The sequence below is a fragment of the Microchirus variegatus genome, assembly GCF_963457635.1.
Source record: "Microchirus variegatus genome assembly, chromosome: 5".
In the NCBI taxonomy this organism is placed as follows: domain Eukaryota; kingdom Metazoa; phylum Chordata; class Actinopteri; order Pleuronectiformes; family Soleidae; genus Microchirus; species Microchirus variegatus.
Genome location: NC_139806.1, coordinates 32,300,689 through 32,319,293, shown reverse-complemented (window position 1 = coordinate 32,319,293; position 18,605 = coordinate 32,300,689). Strand labels below are relative to the sequence as shown.

Below are 18,605 nucleotides of genomic sequence, written 5' to 3'. Positions count from 1 at the left end.
TTGGATGTTCCCCCCCACATTATTGCTGTCTTTTGTTGTGATAGTGAACAGAGTAACTCTATAGATAAAGATCCAACATTTGTTTGTTCTTTCTGTCTAACACCGTTTGTGCATTTGTGTGTGTGTGTGTGTGTGTGCATTTGTTTGTTCTTTGTAATTATGGGCTTTTGAGGGTTACTTTGGTTTTTAAAGTCACTGCTCCAAAGGCAATTCTTATCTCATTCAAAGGAGAAATTAGTCATCAAATGTAGATGCTGAGAGCTGAAGTTCAAATGTTCCAGACCTCGTAGGGAAATACATAGAAAATGGTACCATTTTACGACAAGTGTAGCCTAATAAGGGATTTGTAAAGTGTTTATATTTAGGTTATTATTCTTTATGAATGCGTAATAACAATACTGATAATGGCACGATACTATTTTTATTTTACTAATGTGTTATTAGCACTGGGCCATATATCAATAGTTTGTCTATATTGTGACATGAGACGAGTTATGGTCTTAGATTTTGGATATACTCATATTGTGATAAAGTATCTGTTGCATAGATAATCATATATATGTATATATATTTATATATATATTTATATATGTTAAATATTATATATTGATTAAAAATACATGGAATGCATTTTATTTAATTTGAAGCCTAATTATTTGTGTTATAGCATAATTCATAGTATAGTGGCAAAAAGGAGCCTCGCTGTTTAGGGTAAAACAGTTCAGACATATGGACTCACTATTTAGCACGCAGCAAACCACTGTTGCTCCTCATAAATGTGCTATAACATTATTAATAATTTATTTTTTGTCCGCAACGCAATTAACAATGAATTCTAAACCATTTATGATTCTTTGCTCGTGGAATCATTGTTAAACACAGGCTGTTCACTGGTCCGTGAGGTGAGTGTTTACCTGTAACCCTCTCCTCCTTCTTCCTGCCTTCCCCTTCATAGATGTTCGGGAACTGGACCTTCGGGACTCTTGTCTTCACTGTGCTGGTGTTCACTGTTACACTCAAGGTAATGAAGAAGTGATGATGTGTTGTGCTATCAGAGATGCTAATACGATCAGACGAGAAAAGATGAGACCTGGAGCACAGGAAAAAAACAAAAGTTAACTAAACTAATGAGAGTTAAACAGGATTTATAACACACTGCGTAGCTGTTTGCATGTTTGCCTGAGAAAATGCATGGACAAGGTTCTTGTTAACTGTAGTGTTACATCATTGGTTCTCAAAGTGCGGCCCGGGGGCCAATGGCGGCCCGCAGAAACATTTCTGGCGGCCCGCAATGAATTACAGTTGATAGTTTTAGGAGCTTAAGGAGCTACTAAGCTTATTAAATGTTTATTGGACATTACTGGATACAGACCAATAAGTGTAAACTGTACAACGGTATTTACTATGTCATCAAATTTTGGATGACATAGTGACACATAGTATGACTTTTTTGTCAAATTTTGGCATTTAAATTTTTTCCCCAAAAACTGTAAAATGTTGAACGACATAGTATAGTATGACGTTTTTGTCAAATTTTGGACCAAATTTTTTGGGAAAAAAATTGTCAAATTTGGGACAGCATGAATAATTTTTGTCACATTTTGGACCAAATTTTTTTTTGAAAAAAATTGTCAAATTTGGGACGTCGTTGTACAACGTTTTTGTCAAATTTTGGACCAAAAACTTTTCCCCCAAAAAATTGTAACATTTTGAAAGACATAGTATAGTATGACGTTTTTTGTCAAATTTTTGACCAAATTTTTTTTCAAAAAAATTGGCAAATTTGGGACGACATAGTATTGTACAACGTTTTTGTCAAATTTTGGACCAAAATTTGTTTTTCAAAATTTTGGACAACATAGTATAGTATGTCGGTTTTGTCAAATTTTGGACACCATAGTTATTACAAATGGGATTTCTTTCAGTTTTTTCCCTTTGGCGGCCCTCAGTCCAATGTTGGGTTCCTAAATTGGCCCTCAGGTATCACAACTTTGAGAACCCCTGTGTTACATGATTGACCAGACAACAGTCAGCGCCTTAAGGCAGAGTCAGTGATTTTATTGACTGGGGGAGTGTTTACCATCTGTGTATTCTTGTTTATTTCAGCTTGCCTTGGACACGCACTACTGGACCTGGATCAATCACTTTGTCACCTGGGGATCGCTGCTTTTCTACGTTATTTTCTCTCTTCTCTGGGGAGGCATTATTTGGTATAATACCCTCTGTTTTTACTCGTGTCTTAATGTTGATCGTTGTATTTCTGGACAAATCATTCATTTTCTGTCCCCATCCCCGTTTGCTTCACAGGCCTTTCCTGAATTACCAGAGGATGTACTACGTTTTCATGCAGATGTTGTCCAGTGGTCCAGCTTGGCTCAGTATCATCCTACTTATTACAGTCAGCTTGTTGCCAGATGTCATCAAGAAGATCCTCTGCAGGGCCATGTGTCCCACACCCACTGAGAATGCGCAGGTAGGTCCAAGTCAAACTACCGAAGCTCCCAGTTGTTTTGGTCCCCTCCATAGACCGTATTTAAAAAGTGGACATAATTATTCCAGTTTGCAGGGTGCATCTAACCAGAAAGGAACTATTTATTAACTAGCCACCAGGGGGTTATTACCACTCAGTTTGAATGGAATTCTTAATTAAGGCTTGATTCTCTATTCCTTCTCAAGTAATCCAGTCTTAATTTCTCTATTCTAGTTTCAGCTCTTCTTCAATAGTGTGTGATGAAGGTTTTTTAAAGCGATGATAAGGCAGAGCACATTTGAATGGACAATGTCCGATGGTTACTTGGTTGCAGTTGACGCCACTTTTGATATATGGTCTATATATTTTATTTATATATACATTTTAAATTAAATAATATTGTTAACTAAATGCTTTGCAAAAGTCATTAACCAATAACACATTTAAACTTAAACAGTTGTTTTAAAGGTTTCTGGCAGGTCATCATCAGGCCGATTGTAAAGTTGTGTATGCTAAAATAAACAGCAACTTTCTGCCACATTTAGCAAAAAAACATAGATAAAAAAAATGTTTTATGATAGTTTTGACCAGATTTACAGCATTATTTGTGATATTTACTTCTCTTGTGAAAATATAATTTCAATGTTTAATCTGAATAAAAAATCTAAATATTAAATGTTAAATATAAATGCTAAATCTAAATCTAAATGTTGAATCTAAATCTTTCTTTTGAAATTAAATATTTAGCTAATATGCAAATTCACACTGCCGGTAACCGGATGTACTGAAATAAAAGCTAAAATAAATTTAAATTTTTTATTTAAAATAATAACTAAAAATAACAAAAAAAACATGTTCAGAAGTGTTTTTGCCAAGTATTAGATTTAGATTTAATATTTAACATTTAACATTTAACATTTAACATTTAACATTAAGATTTAGATTTAGATTTAGATGTTTTTATTTAGATTAAACATTGAAATTATATTTTCACAAGACAAGTAAATATCACAAAATTCACAAATATTTCTGTAAATCTGGTCAAAACTAAATGTGGCAAAAAGTTGCTGGTTTATTTTAGCCTGGACGACTAACTACTAAGACAACATAGCCGACCTGTAGATGATATGAAACTAATCAAGCTGGCTGTAGAATGGCGTCGCGTTACCACGGTTACTGTTGCTGACTGATTCTCGTTTATTTATTATTTTTCCATACGTGTCGTCGTATGATTGAAGGGTTTTAAAACCATTTATTTACATAATAAGCATCAAACAATTGGTATTCACGTGTTACATGAGAATTAAATAATGATGTGTTCAAAACCTGCTGGGTTTATCTTACGTTTGAGAGTGCCGTACTCTTATTAGGAGCAATTTAAGATTACAAAAGAAAAGTCTAAAAAAATGCAAGAAAGCTAAGTGTAGCTTTAACTGAATCCTGACAAATCATGACGCCTTTGATAGTAATCAAAGTAGGCATCATTGTTCAGTCCCTAAAAGCTTTATGCATCCTTAGTGCGACTTCCTGTTCCCTGTGGCTTTGACACACACTCCTGTGAAGTAAGATTTGTACTGAATGGAAAACTATGACAGTTCTGACACATTTCTTCTTCTTCTTCTTCTTCTGTTTTCTCCCCCTCGTCACTGCTGCACCCTAATGGACCACCCTAATTAAAATCCACGCCGTCCTCCGTTTGTTCCTCCCTTTTCCTTTCATTCGCCCTTCAATGCCTTATCCCCACCGCGACCGTCCTCCCTTTTTTTTCCTTCTCTCGTCCTCTTCTTCATCATCCTCTCCCTCACCATTGCTCCGTTGCTCCTCACTCCATCACTCTCCGGCGATGACTGCAGTCCAGTCGCCCGTGCCTTACTGTGGAGCCTTCCACCATCTTCATGCTTTCTCAGTCCTCCAGCAGAATGAGTTTCTAATTGGCTCAGAAAGACGATAGAGTAGGTGACTCTCTCTCTTTCTCTCTCTCTCTCTCTATCTTTAAATCCCTCACCTCTGTTTGCATGGTGTCCCATCGTCAACCTCATATCACCTCGTTTCACCCCCTCACCCGATATATTAACCCACTCGGATGCTTTTGAAGATGCCACAGTGTCTGGTTTGTGAGGCCAGTTACATTCATCCTATTTGTGCCATTTGTTGCCGTCGTCAGTGCATATTATGTGTCTGTGTTTTGTGTCTGTATTCAGTCAGTGAGCTACGTGCACGTACTTCATGGTTTTCATTTTGTCACCTTGGCATGCACTGTTTGTGAAAGTGTGTTGTATGATGTCATTCTAAGTGTTTCTAGGAGGCAAAAGTGTGTGGATTTGCAGAATTTCTCACGTCTATTACACCAGTATAAATATTTATTACTTTCACTTGGTTAGTAAGTTGTATTTTTTAAGTCAAAATATGAACACGACCAAACAAACTGTTACAACAGTAATGATAATATCATTACTGTTGTAACAGTTTGTTGTAACAGTTGTAACAGTTTGTTTGTTATATTATAAAAACACTGAGCTTTATCAACAGTTTACCTTCCAGCGGTGAGTAACCACATGTTCCCACACCACTGCCCTGGGTTTGAGAGTATTTGTCCCCAAAATGTGTCAGACCTTGGTGGCACAACAACGTGCAGAAACACTCTGCCACTTTATTTTTAATATTCTTAAAGATAAGGAAATTAAGTAGATAAGCAGATGTTAATACTAGGTCTGGCTTTTGAAACACGAGCTGAATGTTGCTCCATGCAAAACAAACAACAAACCTGGAGAGATTCCATTGTCACCTCCTGTCCTTTAACCTCATCCACAGAAGATGAGAGCTGCGGGGGCCACTGAGGGCCATGTGGCCCCTGGCCCTGTGGCTGGAGGCAGAGGCACTGAGCAGGACCCTGTGAGTGGGACAGTGGCGAAAAAAAAGCTGCTAGAACCTATGACTCCATGACGTCACCGTACAGTCCCCCCCCTCAGGTGGGCTGTGGTCACCATGGTAACACCCCACATAGGGCAATTGACAGTGGGGCGTCAGGTTGTAAATGCTGCTGCCATGATGCTTCCTGCTGCAGAGTGCATGTGAGGTTTGGGGGGGGGACATACTGTTATGCTTTGGTTCAGGCTTTAGTGGTGTGGTGGAAGCTGAGTGTTATATATGGGCAAGAATTTAAATTATTGAAATAATTGAAGAAGAAGTTAGAATAAGACAAAAATAAGATTATACAAATACAGTGGGAAATTGAATGAAACATATTTGTATATCACATTATTTTGAAATGTTTTAAAGAAACACATTCCACTTCCCTTCCCTTAACTTAAAAACATCTATATGATATATATTTTTCATTCTTAACCCCTCATAATTATTTATATTAAATACATTCTAATGTGTCAACAAAGGAGGTTTAATTGTATAGTTTTAGATTCATACAGATTTTTACTAAAAAAAAAAAAAAAGTAGAAAAAATCCAATGTTTCAGCTCAGCCAAGTATTAAATTCACAACTGTTAAGGGGACACTGATGACATCTAGTGTTGGAGGGTGAAATTGCAAGTGTTCATTTCTGAAGCATGTTTGTTTCTGTGATGACAGTCTCCTGGTGGTGTCTTGTGTTTCAATCTGTATTTTCTGCCTTGTTTTTAGCAGTTTCTTCTGTTAATTAAACCCAGGTTCCATGGCATGAGTGCATCGATCATTAATCATGAACATCTAGAACCCTGTTTTTCAATCCCGTGCGTCATGCATGTCTCGCTTTTTTTTCTCACCCGCAAGTTATTCGATTGAATCTGCTTGTTTATGTAGTTTTACTTCCTCCTCCTCCTCTGATCGTAACTGCCCACGCTCTCCCTCTCTCTCTGTAGGGTCATGAGAACCGTGCGCAGGGTGACGCGGCCGAGTCGACTCCACGTCCGTCTTGCCGCTCCCACAAAGGCGCGAGAACAGACTCCTCTCATCTCCGTCTTGGTGCCGCGGAGACGACTCTGTCCCTCTGCAGGTCTGATCCCCTGCCCCAGAAACTGCTGGCCCATTTGACAGAAGGAGGCGGGTCAGACTTGTGCTCCCTCAGCCCCTACGTGCTCCGTCTCTCGGGGGCCGGATTCGCGTACTACGCGCCGGGGCCGGAGACCTCTGTGTGAACGCAAACGCAAAAACTCTGAAGTTACGCGTTTTGCGATTCCCGGTCGGCTCAAACACATCCTAAGATACGTGACCAAGATCTGATTTTTTTTTTTTTTTTTTTCTGAGGATTTAAAGAGCAGAGTACAAACATATATTCACATACATCAGAAAGCACGGAGACTCCATGCTGAGTTCACCATGTGCATTTACTGGGATACACCCGAGCGTTCAACCGTCAACCCCCTTTACGTACGATCGCCGTGGACCCTTCGCCCTCTAACATCTTTGTGTTTCGTTGTGTAGTCCCCTGTCTTTATCTCACCAAAGTTCCTACACAAACTCTCACTTGAAAACAGTCTGAGAACAAAAAGGGGAACACACACACGTGGAGGTGCATCACTTCTTGCACTGTGGAACTGCGGAGTCTCGGCGTGTCGACGGTCCTCGTCCCGACTTCCTGTCTCGCATTCTCGCCCGTTTCCTCCGCGATTGTGTCATTTCTTTCTTTCTTTCTTACTTTTTGTGTTTGCTTTGAAATGTACAGTATGTGGGTCTGGCCAAGTCGAGGGGGAAGCGGTCAAGCTCAGCCCTTTAGGCGTGCGTGCGTGTGAGCGTGTGAGCGTGTGCATGTGTGCGAGTGTATGTGCATGAATTTGCCCGTTCTTGTATGTTTTGTATGTGACACACCTCTGCCTTACAGGTAACCACACAGCAGCAGGCTAGGAGCCAAAGGAGAAATTGTGTGTATTTAAAATATAAAAATAAAAATAAAGGAAAAGTGTATTGCTCAGCCTTATACACAAAATCGGAAGTGGGATGTGCAGTATTCTAGCCACCCTGCCTTAATTCATAGATTTTCAGTGGATTGTATTTGTAGGTCATTTTAACCATGTTTTTGCAAGTGCGAGCAGGTTTCATGGGCATATACAGTATGTCTGGTGCAGTGTGCCTGTTACCTTCACGACTGTGTCACACCTCTTCTTATCTGCCCCCTGTAGCATGTCTGATCTCTGCTGCATGTCCATCGTGTTCTCCCCCTCAGTTGTTCCTTGTCCACCTTTGTCCCAGACATCCTCTCATCCCAGGCCGCTGAATATTATTAGGGCTGGGGAGCATTTCAAGCGAAAATGCAATTTGAATATTCAATGATAACCTTCAAGACAGACTTGAAACAATGCTTCTACGTCAGACCTTTTTGTTTTTTCGTCAGGGAAATTCTCCGCATCAAACCTCCGGAGCATGAGAGCTTGTGAGAGCGATGCGGGCCTCACATACTGTTGAGCTCATAGGAGCAGCTAGCGATGCATTCAAGAAACCTTGGGTATTTCCACAAACACACACAGGCAGTCCTCTTACTAAACGCTTGCTGCCGCTGCCACCTTGAGGTAGTATATGCATTGTAAATAATGTCGTCGGTGAAGCAGATTTTTTCAGTTTTGTATATTTTTAATATAACCCACGAATAGTCGCGTTGACCGATCGACTTTTTAATATCAAACCAATAATCAAATATTCACGCCCATCACCAATGACCACCAATTTCTTTCTCCTAACAATGTGTACCCACGCCTGCCTCCCTGTGGCCATGTAAGGCAACAGCAGCAGTCTTTGTTCATGACGACTTGCTATTGTTTGAGTTGTGCTCGTGTGTTTGTTGCCATTCTGGTAGTCGTGCAAAAGTAAGAACGCTAGTGTCATGTAGTTAAAGTACAAGGGGGGTTGTTTTATTTCTTTGTGTCGCATTAACACGCTATGTTTTTTAATTAAATTATTGATGGCAGTCACTGTTTATGTATGGACGTAAGTTAAAACAATGTAGATATTACATATACGTGTGTATTCCCGTGAGAAGTGGTGTATCATAAAGTCTTGTTGTAAAGTTAGTGAGGGAGACTTGAATCGGCGATGTCACAATCAAATCAGTGAGAATGTTGAACTGATTTGTCCATCATGTCCTCCAGCCGACGATTGTAGCTCATTATGGATGAACCCGCTTTTCTGCATTTTCTAACACCTGAACTCCTCTTTTGTCCAAAGCATATCTGTTGTGTTGCATAATAGCATAATAGCTATTAATAGAAAAGTGAGCGACGGACTTTGGGGAAATCTTGAATGTCTAGTCTCTGCAGCGTTTTTTGTATATTTATACAGTTTATTTTCATACACATCACCACCTGCAGACATGTACAGGTTTAATAATGGCTTTTCACTATTATTTACATATATATACATATGTGTGTGTGTATATATATATACATATGTGTGTAGCTCAAAGCCGACAAACCTCCACAAGTGTCTGCAGCTCAACATCCTGACCTCAGTTGTTTGATGCTTGTCATGCAGTTTTCCCAACTCACTGTACTTTAATGACTTTAATGACGTGATTGGAGATATTTTTTGAAGTCATTTTTCACACATAGTTTTTTTTTTCTTATCATATCATTATTATTATTATTATTGTAAGTCCTCCACAGCTCTTGTCAGTATGTCTTGTATTTTATTTTTTTTTGTCCATGGAAAACATGATTGCTACTTTTGTATTCCAGAGAGAAGACTATATTTTAATGCTATTAGAATGTGTGTTTTAAGTTTGTAACCAAAATGAGAGCTACGTATATATATAGTATGATTCATTAGAGATTTACCTATAGGTCTACACACTGCACTTTGTTCTATAAGAGATCAGTTTCCTTCTAGAAACAAGGTCTGTTTGTCTCTCCACTGGGGTTTGTTAGTGTTCACTCTTCCTCACAAGTTATTTTTCTAATAGGATTGTATTCGATAAGAGAAAAGAGAAAAAAAAGTGACCAAATAACTTGACATGGAACGAACTGTTGGTCGGCGTCAGCCTCTGTCTCTGAATGGGTTTTCAATCACACCAGCCTTTTCTTCTGCTGATCAGATCAGAATGTCAAACTGCTTTTTCTAGAATCCCATCAGCACAACAGCAGGTGCTCGTCCTGTCACTCCTGAGCACGGCAAAGACCTGAGACGTCCACTTCAGTGCTCTCAGCAGCACACACCACACCATATCATACCATCAGGACAGCACTGTTTATACCAGAAATTACTTTTAATGGGCGTGGGAGAGAGGGCTACAGATTTTCAGAAGTTCACTCATTGACTTTTTTTGCCAGCCTGTCTGTAGCAAATGAGGGCGAAGCACTGTATTTGTCATTCTGCTTGTAATAAAAGAGTAAAAAAATGACTTGTCCTATGATCGTGTTGTGAAACAAGCAATAATAAGAATAAGAAAAAACAAGGCAAAACACATGAGATAAAAGGTATATAAAATGGTTAATGGTCTGTATTTATACAGCTCTTTTCTAGTCTTTTCTAGTCTTGGTGACCGGGTCACGTTTTTTGACCAAGGACACGTCGGCATGTAGACTAGTGGAGCGGGGAATCGAACTACAACCTTTGAGAAGAAAGACGACTCGCTCTACCACTGAGCTACCGTCCCCCCCAAAGTACATCATAGTATAATACAGTATGTTAAAGAAATGGTCCGATATCTAAGTCCCTGTGTAAACCTTTAGATTAAGACATTGGTTCTCAAAGTGGCGGCCCGGGGGGCCAATGGCGGCCCGCAGAAACATTTCTGGCGGCCCTGCAATGAATTACAGTTGATAGTTTTAATCCAGGAGCTACTAAGCTTGTTAAATGTTTATTGGACATTACTGGAAACAGACCAATACGTGTAAACTGTACAACTGCAATCTGGTCATTAAAATTATTACAAATGGGATTTCTTTCTGTTTTTTTTAGGGCTGTCAAAATTAACGCGTTAATTCCAAAAATTAATCATCCTGCGTTAACGCGTTAATTTTTTTTAACGCATTAAAGGTGAAGTAAGTAGTTTATAGTGTCATCTAGAGGAGAGGCTGAAATTTACAACAAAGAACTGCTCCTCTGCTCACCCCCTCCCTTCCCTGAACGCTACGGTATCCTCAGCTGGTCAAATGTCGTCCTCGTCGTCTTTCTCCGTGTCAGCAGATGAGGTTCGTGAGGTGAGGGAGAGGGCGGAGCTACCGCGGCCGTAGCAGACGAAGCGGAGAGAGAGGAGGCGGGACTTCCTGCTACAAGTAAAGAGACGCTTGATTTGTTCTCTCGTGTTTGTCCTTACAGGCTCCGGTAGAAACATGGCGTCTCGCTGCTAACAGTGGCTATGCAACCGCGGCCCGCGACCGTGTTATTTTACATGACTTTTTGAAACACTACGCAAATGAAACAAAAACTATTATACATCGACTAGACAATGCAGGAGCACATAATATGTATAAAAGAGTGGATTTTGGGTCATATAAACCCATAAATACTACATAGTGTCCCTTTAACGCACTTTCTAACTTTCATCGCGCTACGAGTAGACGTGCAGTTTATGAACAGGCAAGGCGGCGGGCAACTGCTTGGGGCCCCGAGTCGATAGGGGGGGGGCACCCGACAGTCGGAGCCTTAATGCATCAGTGACCAGCTGCATCCCCGTCTCCCAATGACATCTCAGTAGGAAAAACCTCCCTAAAGAGGCCCCACGTCTCCTCACGTTAACCTGTGTGAAGCTGAAGGAAAATGAAGAGGAGTTATCAATCAGGAAGTTAGAAGAGGAAGAAAAAAAGAAAGAAAGACACACAGTTGTAAGTGGCGCTACTGGCGCAGATAATGATATAATCATAACATTAACAGTCACTGTCTAACTAACGGGGACACAGACAGCAGCTAACATTAGCGTCAGAATGCTAGCTGACGCTAATGCTAACTAGTAGAAGCAGTGCTTCAAAGTGCTGATGAGGAATTTCCTGCTGTGGGTTTAGTAAGAAAACTATTTAACTTCTATACTTTATATTTTGTTTATAATGTGAGTTATTTACAGTGCAATGTATAGTTTTTTTTTTACAGCATTTTATTTTTTCTATTTATTTATATTGTCTTAAAATGTGTTTTTTTTTACAATGTAATATTTATTTTTTACTAAGTTTGTATAGGTTTTTTACAAGTTATTTACAGTATTTTATTGTAATTACATTTATATTTTCACATACTTTATTTATCGCTCCGTTCCTACAACAATATAAAGAGAAAACTAGAGTTTTTTTTGGCATATTTACGAATGGTAATTAATCGTGATTTATCGTGATTATGAATTATGAATTTGAATTTGATTATGAATATGAACAGCTACCCTGTGATTAATCTGATAAAAAAAAATAATCTTTTGGCAGCCCTAGTTTTTTTTCTTTTGACGGCCCTCAGTCCAACGTTGGGGTTCTAAATTGGCCCTCAGGTATCAAAACTTTGAGAACCCCTCGATTAAGAGGGTGGGAAGTCTTTAGGAGGGTTATCAAAAGTGCATAAACCTCATTTCAACATTTTTTAAGACCAATTTAAGATCAATTGCAAGAGGAAATTTACCACATAGAAGCCAACGCATTTCTGCCATAAACATGTGTCTTCACGTGGTGGCAATGCACCACCCTGATGGCAATACGCAGCAGTGGAGTGAATGTTTCATGACGCAGCTGTTATACCGTTCCTGCACACTAGATGTCACTGCTGTACTGTTGTTGGTGAGAGTCTGCACCGGTTGACCTTCAGTTCCCCTCCCCCGTCTCTCTCTGTCGACTAGGAATGCACTATCATCTGTGGTGCTGATGCTGAAGCATGCATGTGTAGATGACGCTGCCTCCTTGCTCCACATCCACCGCGTCTCCACCACTGGAGCCCTGTGTCCTGCATCCATCCCTCTGTGTAGGCTGCATCTCCGCGGCTGACAGCAGCGTCACCATCATCCCCCTCGTCGGTCTCTGCTGCATCCTCTCCTCATCCTGTCCTGGAAGGCATCAATTTTCACCAAGCACCCTGACGCTTCTAAGCTGCACACACCCCCCTGTCTCCTCCCTCTGTTCTTCCCTTCAGCATCTGTGTGTCAAACAAGTCTGCAGGCAGGCAGGCTGTCACGTACAGGGTTAGTTCATTCCCGTCCTTGCCTTCTGCTCAACCGGGCTTGTCGCCGCGACAGTCGCCCTCTGCTATCCTCATCACCGACATCTGCTTTTTGTAGCACGGCGAAGGTAAAAATCAGGCAAGCTGTCTCTTCTTCCCGTGAAAGTGTCTGTTGGCTGGACAGCTGGTCTTCCACTGTCCCTCTGGAGGATGCTTCTGTGGATGAAGACGGAGGAGATGGCTGTTGGGGAGCTGCTAGAGAGACTGAGGACTGTGATCCAGAGCATAGGTGGGTGACACACACACACACACACACTGCAATCGAGGCTTTATGTTCGTCTGCAAGCTGCAAAGCTTTGTTTCTGCAAGACCGAGTTGAATGTGATACTGATGTTGCGCTGCATCTTCCTCGGCCTGCAAAGGTGTTATTGTGACATGGCCTGTCTGTGCTTGCTGTGGGAACATGCAATATTTGATACCATAAGAGAAAGTAATATATTGGGATCAGCCCAAACTATCTATTCGTTTTCAAATAGTTAGTCAAATAGTTAAAATACTACACATTATACATTGAATTGCACCTAATTATTAGTGTTGTGGTGCAGTACATCACTGAGCCATTTCTTCAGTATGAGTTACAGTATTTGTATTTGATCAGAAATAGGTGTTGAGGGCAGATGTGGTGAGACAATTTGACCTACTTGTATCGCTGCCACACTCCTGTAACCCTGTACTGCTTACTCAACATAGACCTATCATCTTCAGCGAGTGACATCACTCCAAGCTGCAGTGCACATTCACGATGTTGCTCTCAAAGGTCTCCTTTGTAAAGAGGGGCTTATTTGCAGAAATGTAATATACTACCCGTATTTATAAAATATAATAAAATACAAATAGTCAGATGCCATATTATGCCACCATGTTTGTACAGCAGCCCAAACAGACAAACCAGCCAGAGAGAGTGTTTCGCACTTTGGGGTGGATCATGACAGATGGCACATGAAGGCCACCGTAGCTCCCTGTTTGTTAAAATCTGTAGTTTCACCATTAGATCGTCACTAATTATTGCAAACTGGACGCTGAAAAACAAATGTACAGTATTTCTGAACCTTTCTAATAGTCCAGACAGAAATGGCTCCTGCGTGTATCATTTTTCTGGCATTATGCGTATTCTGTTGAAGCTACATGTGTAGAAACTGAGCACATCCTGTTTGTGCAGTGAGAGGGATAAGTGCTTGTTTGATGCATTTACTGATGTGAACACGCACTGATGATTTGAAATGATTTGCGGCTCTTGCTGTTATGGCCACAGCTCAGTGGGCTCGAGTCCACTTCTCTGCTTCCCAGCGCTCTATAGAGCTGGTAAAAAGTATGGCAGTAGTGAGTGGGTGGATTGAGGAAGGAGGAGGAACATGGCTATAGCTGAGCTGGGAGAATGAAAAGGCTCACACTAGAGAGCTAATGACGAGTTACACGCTCCATCACTGCATGCTAAAGCAAAGGTTTTATGCAAAAACAGCTGTAGTAGCATGTCTTGTACACACACAGTCATTGGTATAGCGTTGCTACAAGGCACAGGAGACGGCAGCGAGGCATGCAGAGTGAGGAAAAGAGAGACACACGGCGACAAAGTCAGCTAAGGATAAAAGGGGATTTAGTTTTATTTAATCTGGAGAGAACTACTCCTTTCCTTTGAGCCAGGAAAAAAAAGAACTTTTCAAAGCAGACAACCCTATCATTCTCATCAGAGAGACAGACAGAACATTGGATCACCTGCTCACATCTCAAACCACTTATTATTTATTAGAATCAGTGGCTTTGTCTGTCCATTACAGGTCAGACTGTGATGTCAGACTTACACCTGCAACAATAGCCATTGTACATTCATCACTAAACTCTGAAATATACGGTGGCCCTGAGGTGCAAAACACAAACGCAAATCACAAAACACAAACGCAAATCAAAAAACACAAACGCAAATCAAAAAAAACAAACGCAAATCAAAAAACACAAACGCAAATCAAAAAAAACAAACGCAAATCAAAAAACACAAATGCAAATCAAAAATCGCAAACGCAAATCAAAAAACACAAACGCAAATCAAAAACACGAAAACATTAACTCACAACGCAAACACAAAAGCAGAAAACACGAAAACATTAGCTTTTGTGTTTGCGTTGTGAGTTAATGTTTTCGTGTTTTCTGCTTTTGTGTTTGTGTTGTGTGATTTGTGTTTCCGTTCTGAGTTAATGTTTTTGTGTTTTTGATTTGCGTTTGTGTTTGTTGATTTGCGTTTGTGTTTTTTGATGCGTGTTGTGTTTTGTGATTTGCGTTTGTGTTCTGCACCTCACGGCCACCGTAGAAATAGGTATGCTAACATGCTAACTCTATGGGGTCCGGCCCAGTGTGCGAAATAACCATTAATAATTGGGAGGGGGGGGTCCCATCTCCCATCTCCCAATTGTTGCGCGATACTGTGTCACCGCCCTGCAGTATTGGCTATCTTCCCTGTCAGATGTGGGCTTGTTTGGGCATTTTCCACGGCACAATTTGGAAAGCGATTCATTAAAACATTAAAATCCAAAATTACAAATACAATCATTTACATGTTGTCTGGTTATAAAGGATTAGAAAGCATGCAAAGTGCATTGTGTATGTAGATCATACTGTATATGTAAAACTGAAATTACAAAGATCTTGTTTTCCAGTTATATTGTAACATGGTTAGACCCCCCTCAAATTTTGCTTTTGAGACTTTCAGGGGGTCTCGAATGTTAATGAGGGGGGTTCAGACCCCCCTGTATTTTGCACAGTGGTCGTACCTATGTTCCCTGGGTCCTATGTTCCCTGATCGTGGAGCATCGGAAGTTTTTTTATGCTAAACATGTTAGCAGCATGCTAGCAACACTTCACATAAAGTACAGTTAAATATTTGGCCCGTCAAAGGGTTATTAATATATAAACCTAACTGAATCAGTCAATGTAATATAAATGAGGTGAGCTATTTGCTTATACCACTTAATGTTTGTATAATATTTATAGTTTGAGATGTGGTTGACCTGCCACGATGAAATTGATACCCATAGCAATGTTAATAATGTACGAGTACATATAACATTAATCATAATATGAAATATATCACGGCAACCTGTAAGAGATATTTTATTTAAAAGGGGTATGATTAATTATTCATTAACAGCTATTACTTTGGGTGAGGTTCTCCATGACCATTAGCAATGATTTGTGACTGGCACGTAATCAAAACATGTATCTAAGAGGCATCTAAACGTTAAGTTCAGCCTCAGCGTAGTGGCAAACACTCACTGGCCATTTCATTAGGTATAACTGCTTAACTGACTGTCAATGGAAGTATTGAATCAGTTAAGTGCATTTCAATAAACTCTCAATAACTCATCATAACTCAGTGCATTTAGGCCAAATTGAGCATCAAAATGGGCAATAAAGGTGATTTGAGTGGCCTCAAATGTGGCATGGTTATTGGTCCAAATACGTGGGTCTGAATATATCAGAAAGTGCTGAACTTCTGTGAATTTAAAGGTAAATTAAGCTATTTGGTTTCTTAAATATATCACTAATTCCAACCAAGATATGAAGAAGACTCTCTGAAGCCACATCACACCAAAACATGAAGCAAAATGGGCTGCAGCAGCAGATCACCCTTCAGTACCACACTATTAGGAGTTTTATGTACCTAATAAAGTGGCTTGTGAGTCTTTGTTGTGATTGGGGTTTTTTTAGCTGCTGTTGCTCGTAGGTTTTCCACCATTCGTGTGGTCAAGTTGTTATTTATATTGTGGGCCCTATAGCTGTTGTCCAGCTGATTGGATAGGGCACAGACAAGAAGCTTTATTATGAATCATATGGGCCTATATTGTGGTTGATTGAAAACATAATGTGACTGGTTCTTTATTAGCTTGAGGTCAAAGGTTCGCTGAAAGACACACATTATATGTTAGTAGTGGCTGAGAACGTGTGGTAAAAAAGTAGATTAAGGAATTGTGAAGTTAAAACTGAAAATAGTGTCCGATGTCTAATATCTCAAATATTATTATTCTGTATAAACACTGACAAACTGCGACGTTCACAGATTCTGGTCCCTACTTGCGCCAGTAGATTAGACTAGTGCAGGGGTCTGCAACCTTTGCTATGAAAAGAGCCATTTTTGTCCCCTCTCCACCCAAATAAAATTAATCTGGAGCCGCAAAAACCCATTTGACCCATAAAATTAAGCTAATATCACATATAACTGTTTTATACAGATATACTACATACAAAATAATGAGTTTGTTGCATTAAGTACTACAACAATAAAACTGTTCACATTTCATTGCTGTTAACAGCCAACATTTTATTTAAGTGGAGAAAAAAAAATACTTAAATAAATAAAACACAGAATTCCATTGTTCGTGCAAATTAAAATTTTTAATTTAAAGTAACTTACTTTGAAATATATAATGCAATATTTGGAGTACAGTACAGATGGAGTAAATATGTGGGTCCAAAGATGGACAGGACATTGAATGTGATGCACAAAATGCACATTTTATCACCTTGATTTCTAAATAATAGTTGTTCACTTTGATTTTTTTTTATTCAAAGTTACTACAAATGAGCCACAACAGAAGGCTTGAGGAGCCACATGTGGCTCTAGAGCCGCAGGTTGCAGACCCCTGGACTAGTGTATGAGTTTGTGGGAGTGTAAACTGCAAGGCTGCAGTGGCCATGCTCCCACCATCGCAGTAAAGAAATGCTGAATTTTATATGATTTAAAACTCATTTTTAAACACTTTAGCTACTTTTTTTTATTTCAATTTGGTAAGGTGGTTTCTAATACATTTTCCTTTGTGGTGACAGTGTCAAAGGTGATTTATTTTTATTTTTTTCACTTTACAGGGCCAGAAGGTCACTGTTAGTCTCCAATCTTGCAGCTATGGTCAGAAAGACATAGACAGTCTAAATATAATGAATGGTTGTTCATCTCTCTATGTTCACCCTGTGTTGGACTGGCGACCTGTCCAGGCTGTACCCTGCCTTTTGTCCTATGTCAGCTGGTATTGGCACAAGCGCCCTTTGACCCTCATGTGGAGGATAAAGCAATAGAAGATGGATATGTTTGTCAGTATGTAAAAGTCAATCAAACACTGAGGGGGGCAGTAAAGGAAGGATCTCCTGAGCTGTTTTTGTTAGGACAGTCAAACCATAACCTAACCCCTGACATTAACCCATTTGATGCCTCGCCCTAACCCTAACAAGGTTTATCCCAGAAAAGGTTCTTAACGTTAAGGTTCTAAAGAGGTAATAAAAATGAATATACACACTTATAGGCCTGCCATTAAAACAACACTCACCCTCACTGCAGAAATAAAAAATAAAAAAAAACACATGCATAATGTTATTTTCAGTTTCAAACTGAATTTTATTTTTGTATGTGTTTTGCATACCCAGGAGTGAATTAATTTAAGATAATAAAAAAAAAAAGAGGTAAAGAAAAGGCAGATTAGTTCAGGAGTGGTGGAATATAATTAGCCTGAGCAGCAGAAGGGGATTTGTGCTTCACCGGCTGCCTGCTGCTCCTGCTCCCCACAATCCCCCTCTCATCCTGCCTTAGAAACCCTTTTCTACTCTGAGTGGCTAATAGTTGCACTGGCGACAAGGTGTGCGTGTGCATCTGAGGGTGTTTGTGTGTTTGTGCAGAGCAGAGCTGGACCAATTCTCACCACCAGTGTGAAGAAGAGCGCTTGTTTCCTGGATGTTATATATGCACACAGTGACTCAGCTCTTTTCCCTCAGTTCTGCTGGCTCTGCACTGTGCTGTTTCCTCTATAGTTCCCAAAGTGGCTCTGCAGAGGACCCCGAGCTCGTCTCACATGTGAGACCAGTGCAGACAAACTCCTCACAGGATGCGTATGAGAGCTTGTGGGCTCGACAATGACTGACTGGGCACATTGCAGCAACAAAAGCAGCTTTTTCATGCATGCCTGAAGCTGAATACTGGAGTTTGCTGCAGAGGTTTGCAGGTGCAGCGTGGCATCTCTCTGGAAGGCAGAGTTAGCTTGCGTGTC

The 18,605-nt window shown here is 40.1% G+C and overlaps 1 protein-coding gene across 1 annotated transcript in view; it reads left to right on the top strand.

Annotated features, from left to right (window-relative positions):
* LOC310927976 (phospholipid-transporting ATPase IH-like) overlaps nt 1-7,010 on the top strand; it is a 49,137-nt gene extending 42,127 nt beyond the window's left edge. The window contains exons 27-30 of the mRNA XM_083890433.1: nt 956-1,021; nt 2,107-2,210; nt 2,308-2,473; nt 6,324-7,010. Of these exons, the coding sequence (XP_083746559.1) occupies nt 956-1,021; nt 2,107-2,210; nt 2,308-2,473; nt 6,324-6,599 (612 nt within the window). The 3' untranslated portion in view covers nt 6,600-7,010. The remainder of the gene's footprint in view (nt 1-955; nt 1,022-2,106; nt 2,211-2,307; nt 2,474-6,323) is intronic.
* The last annotated feature ends 11,595 nt before the right edge of the window (nt 7,011-18,605 follow it).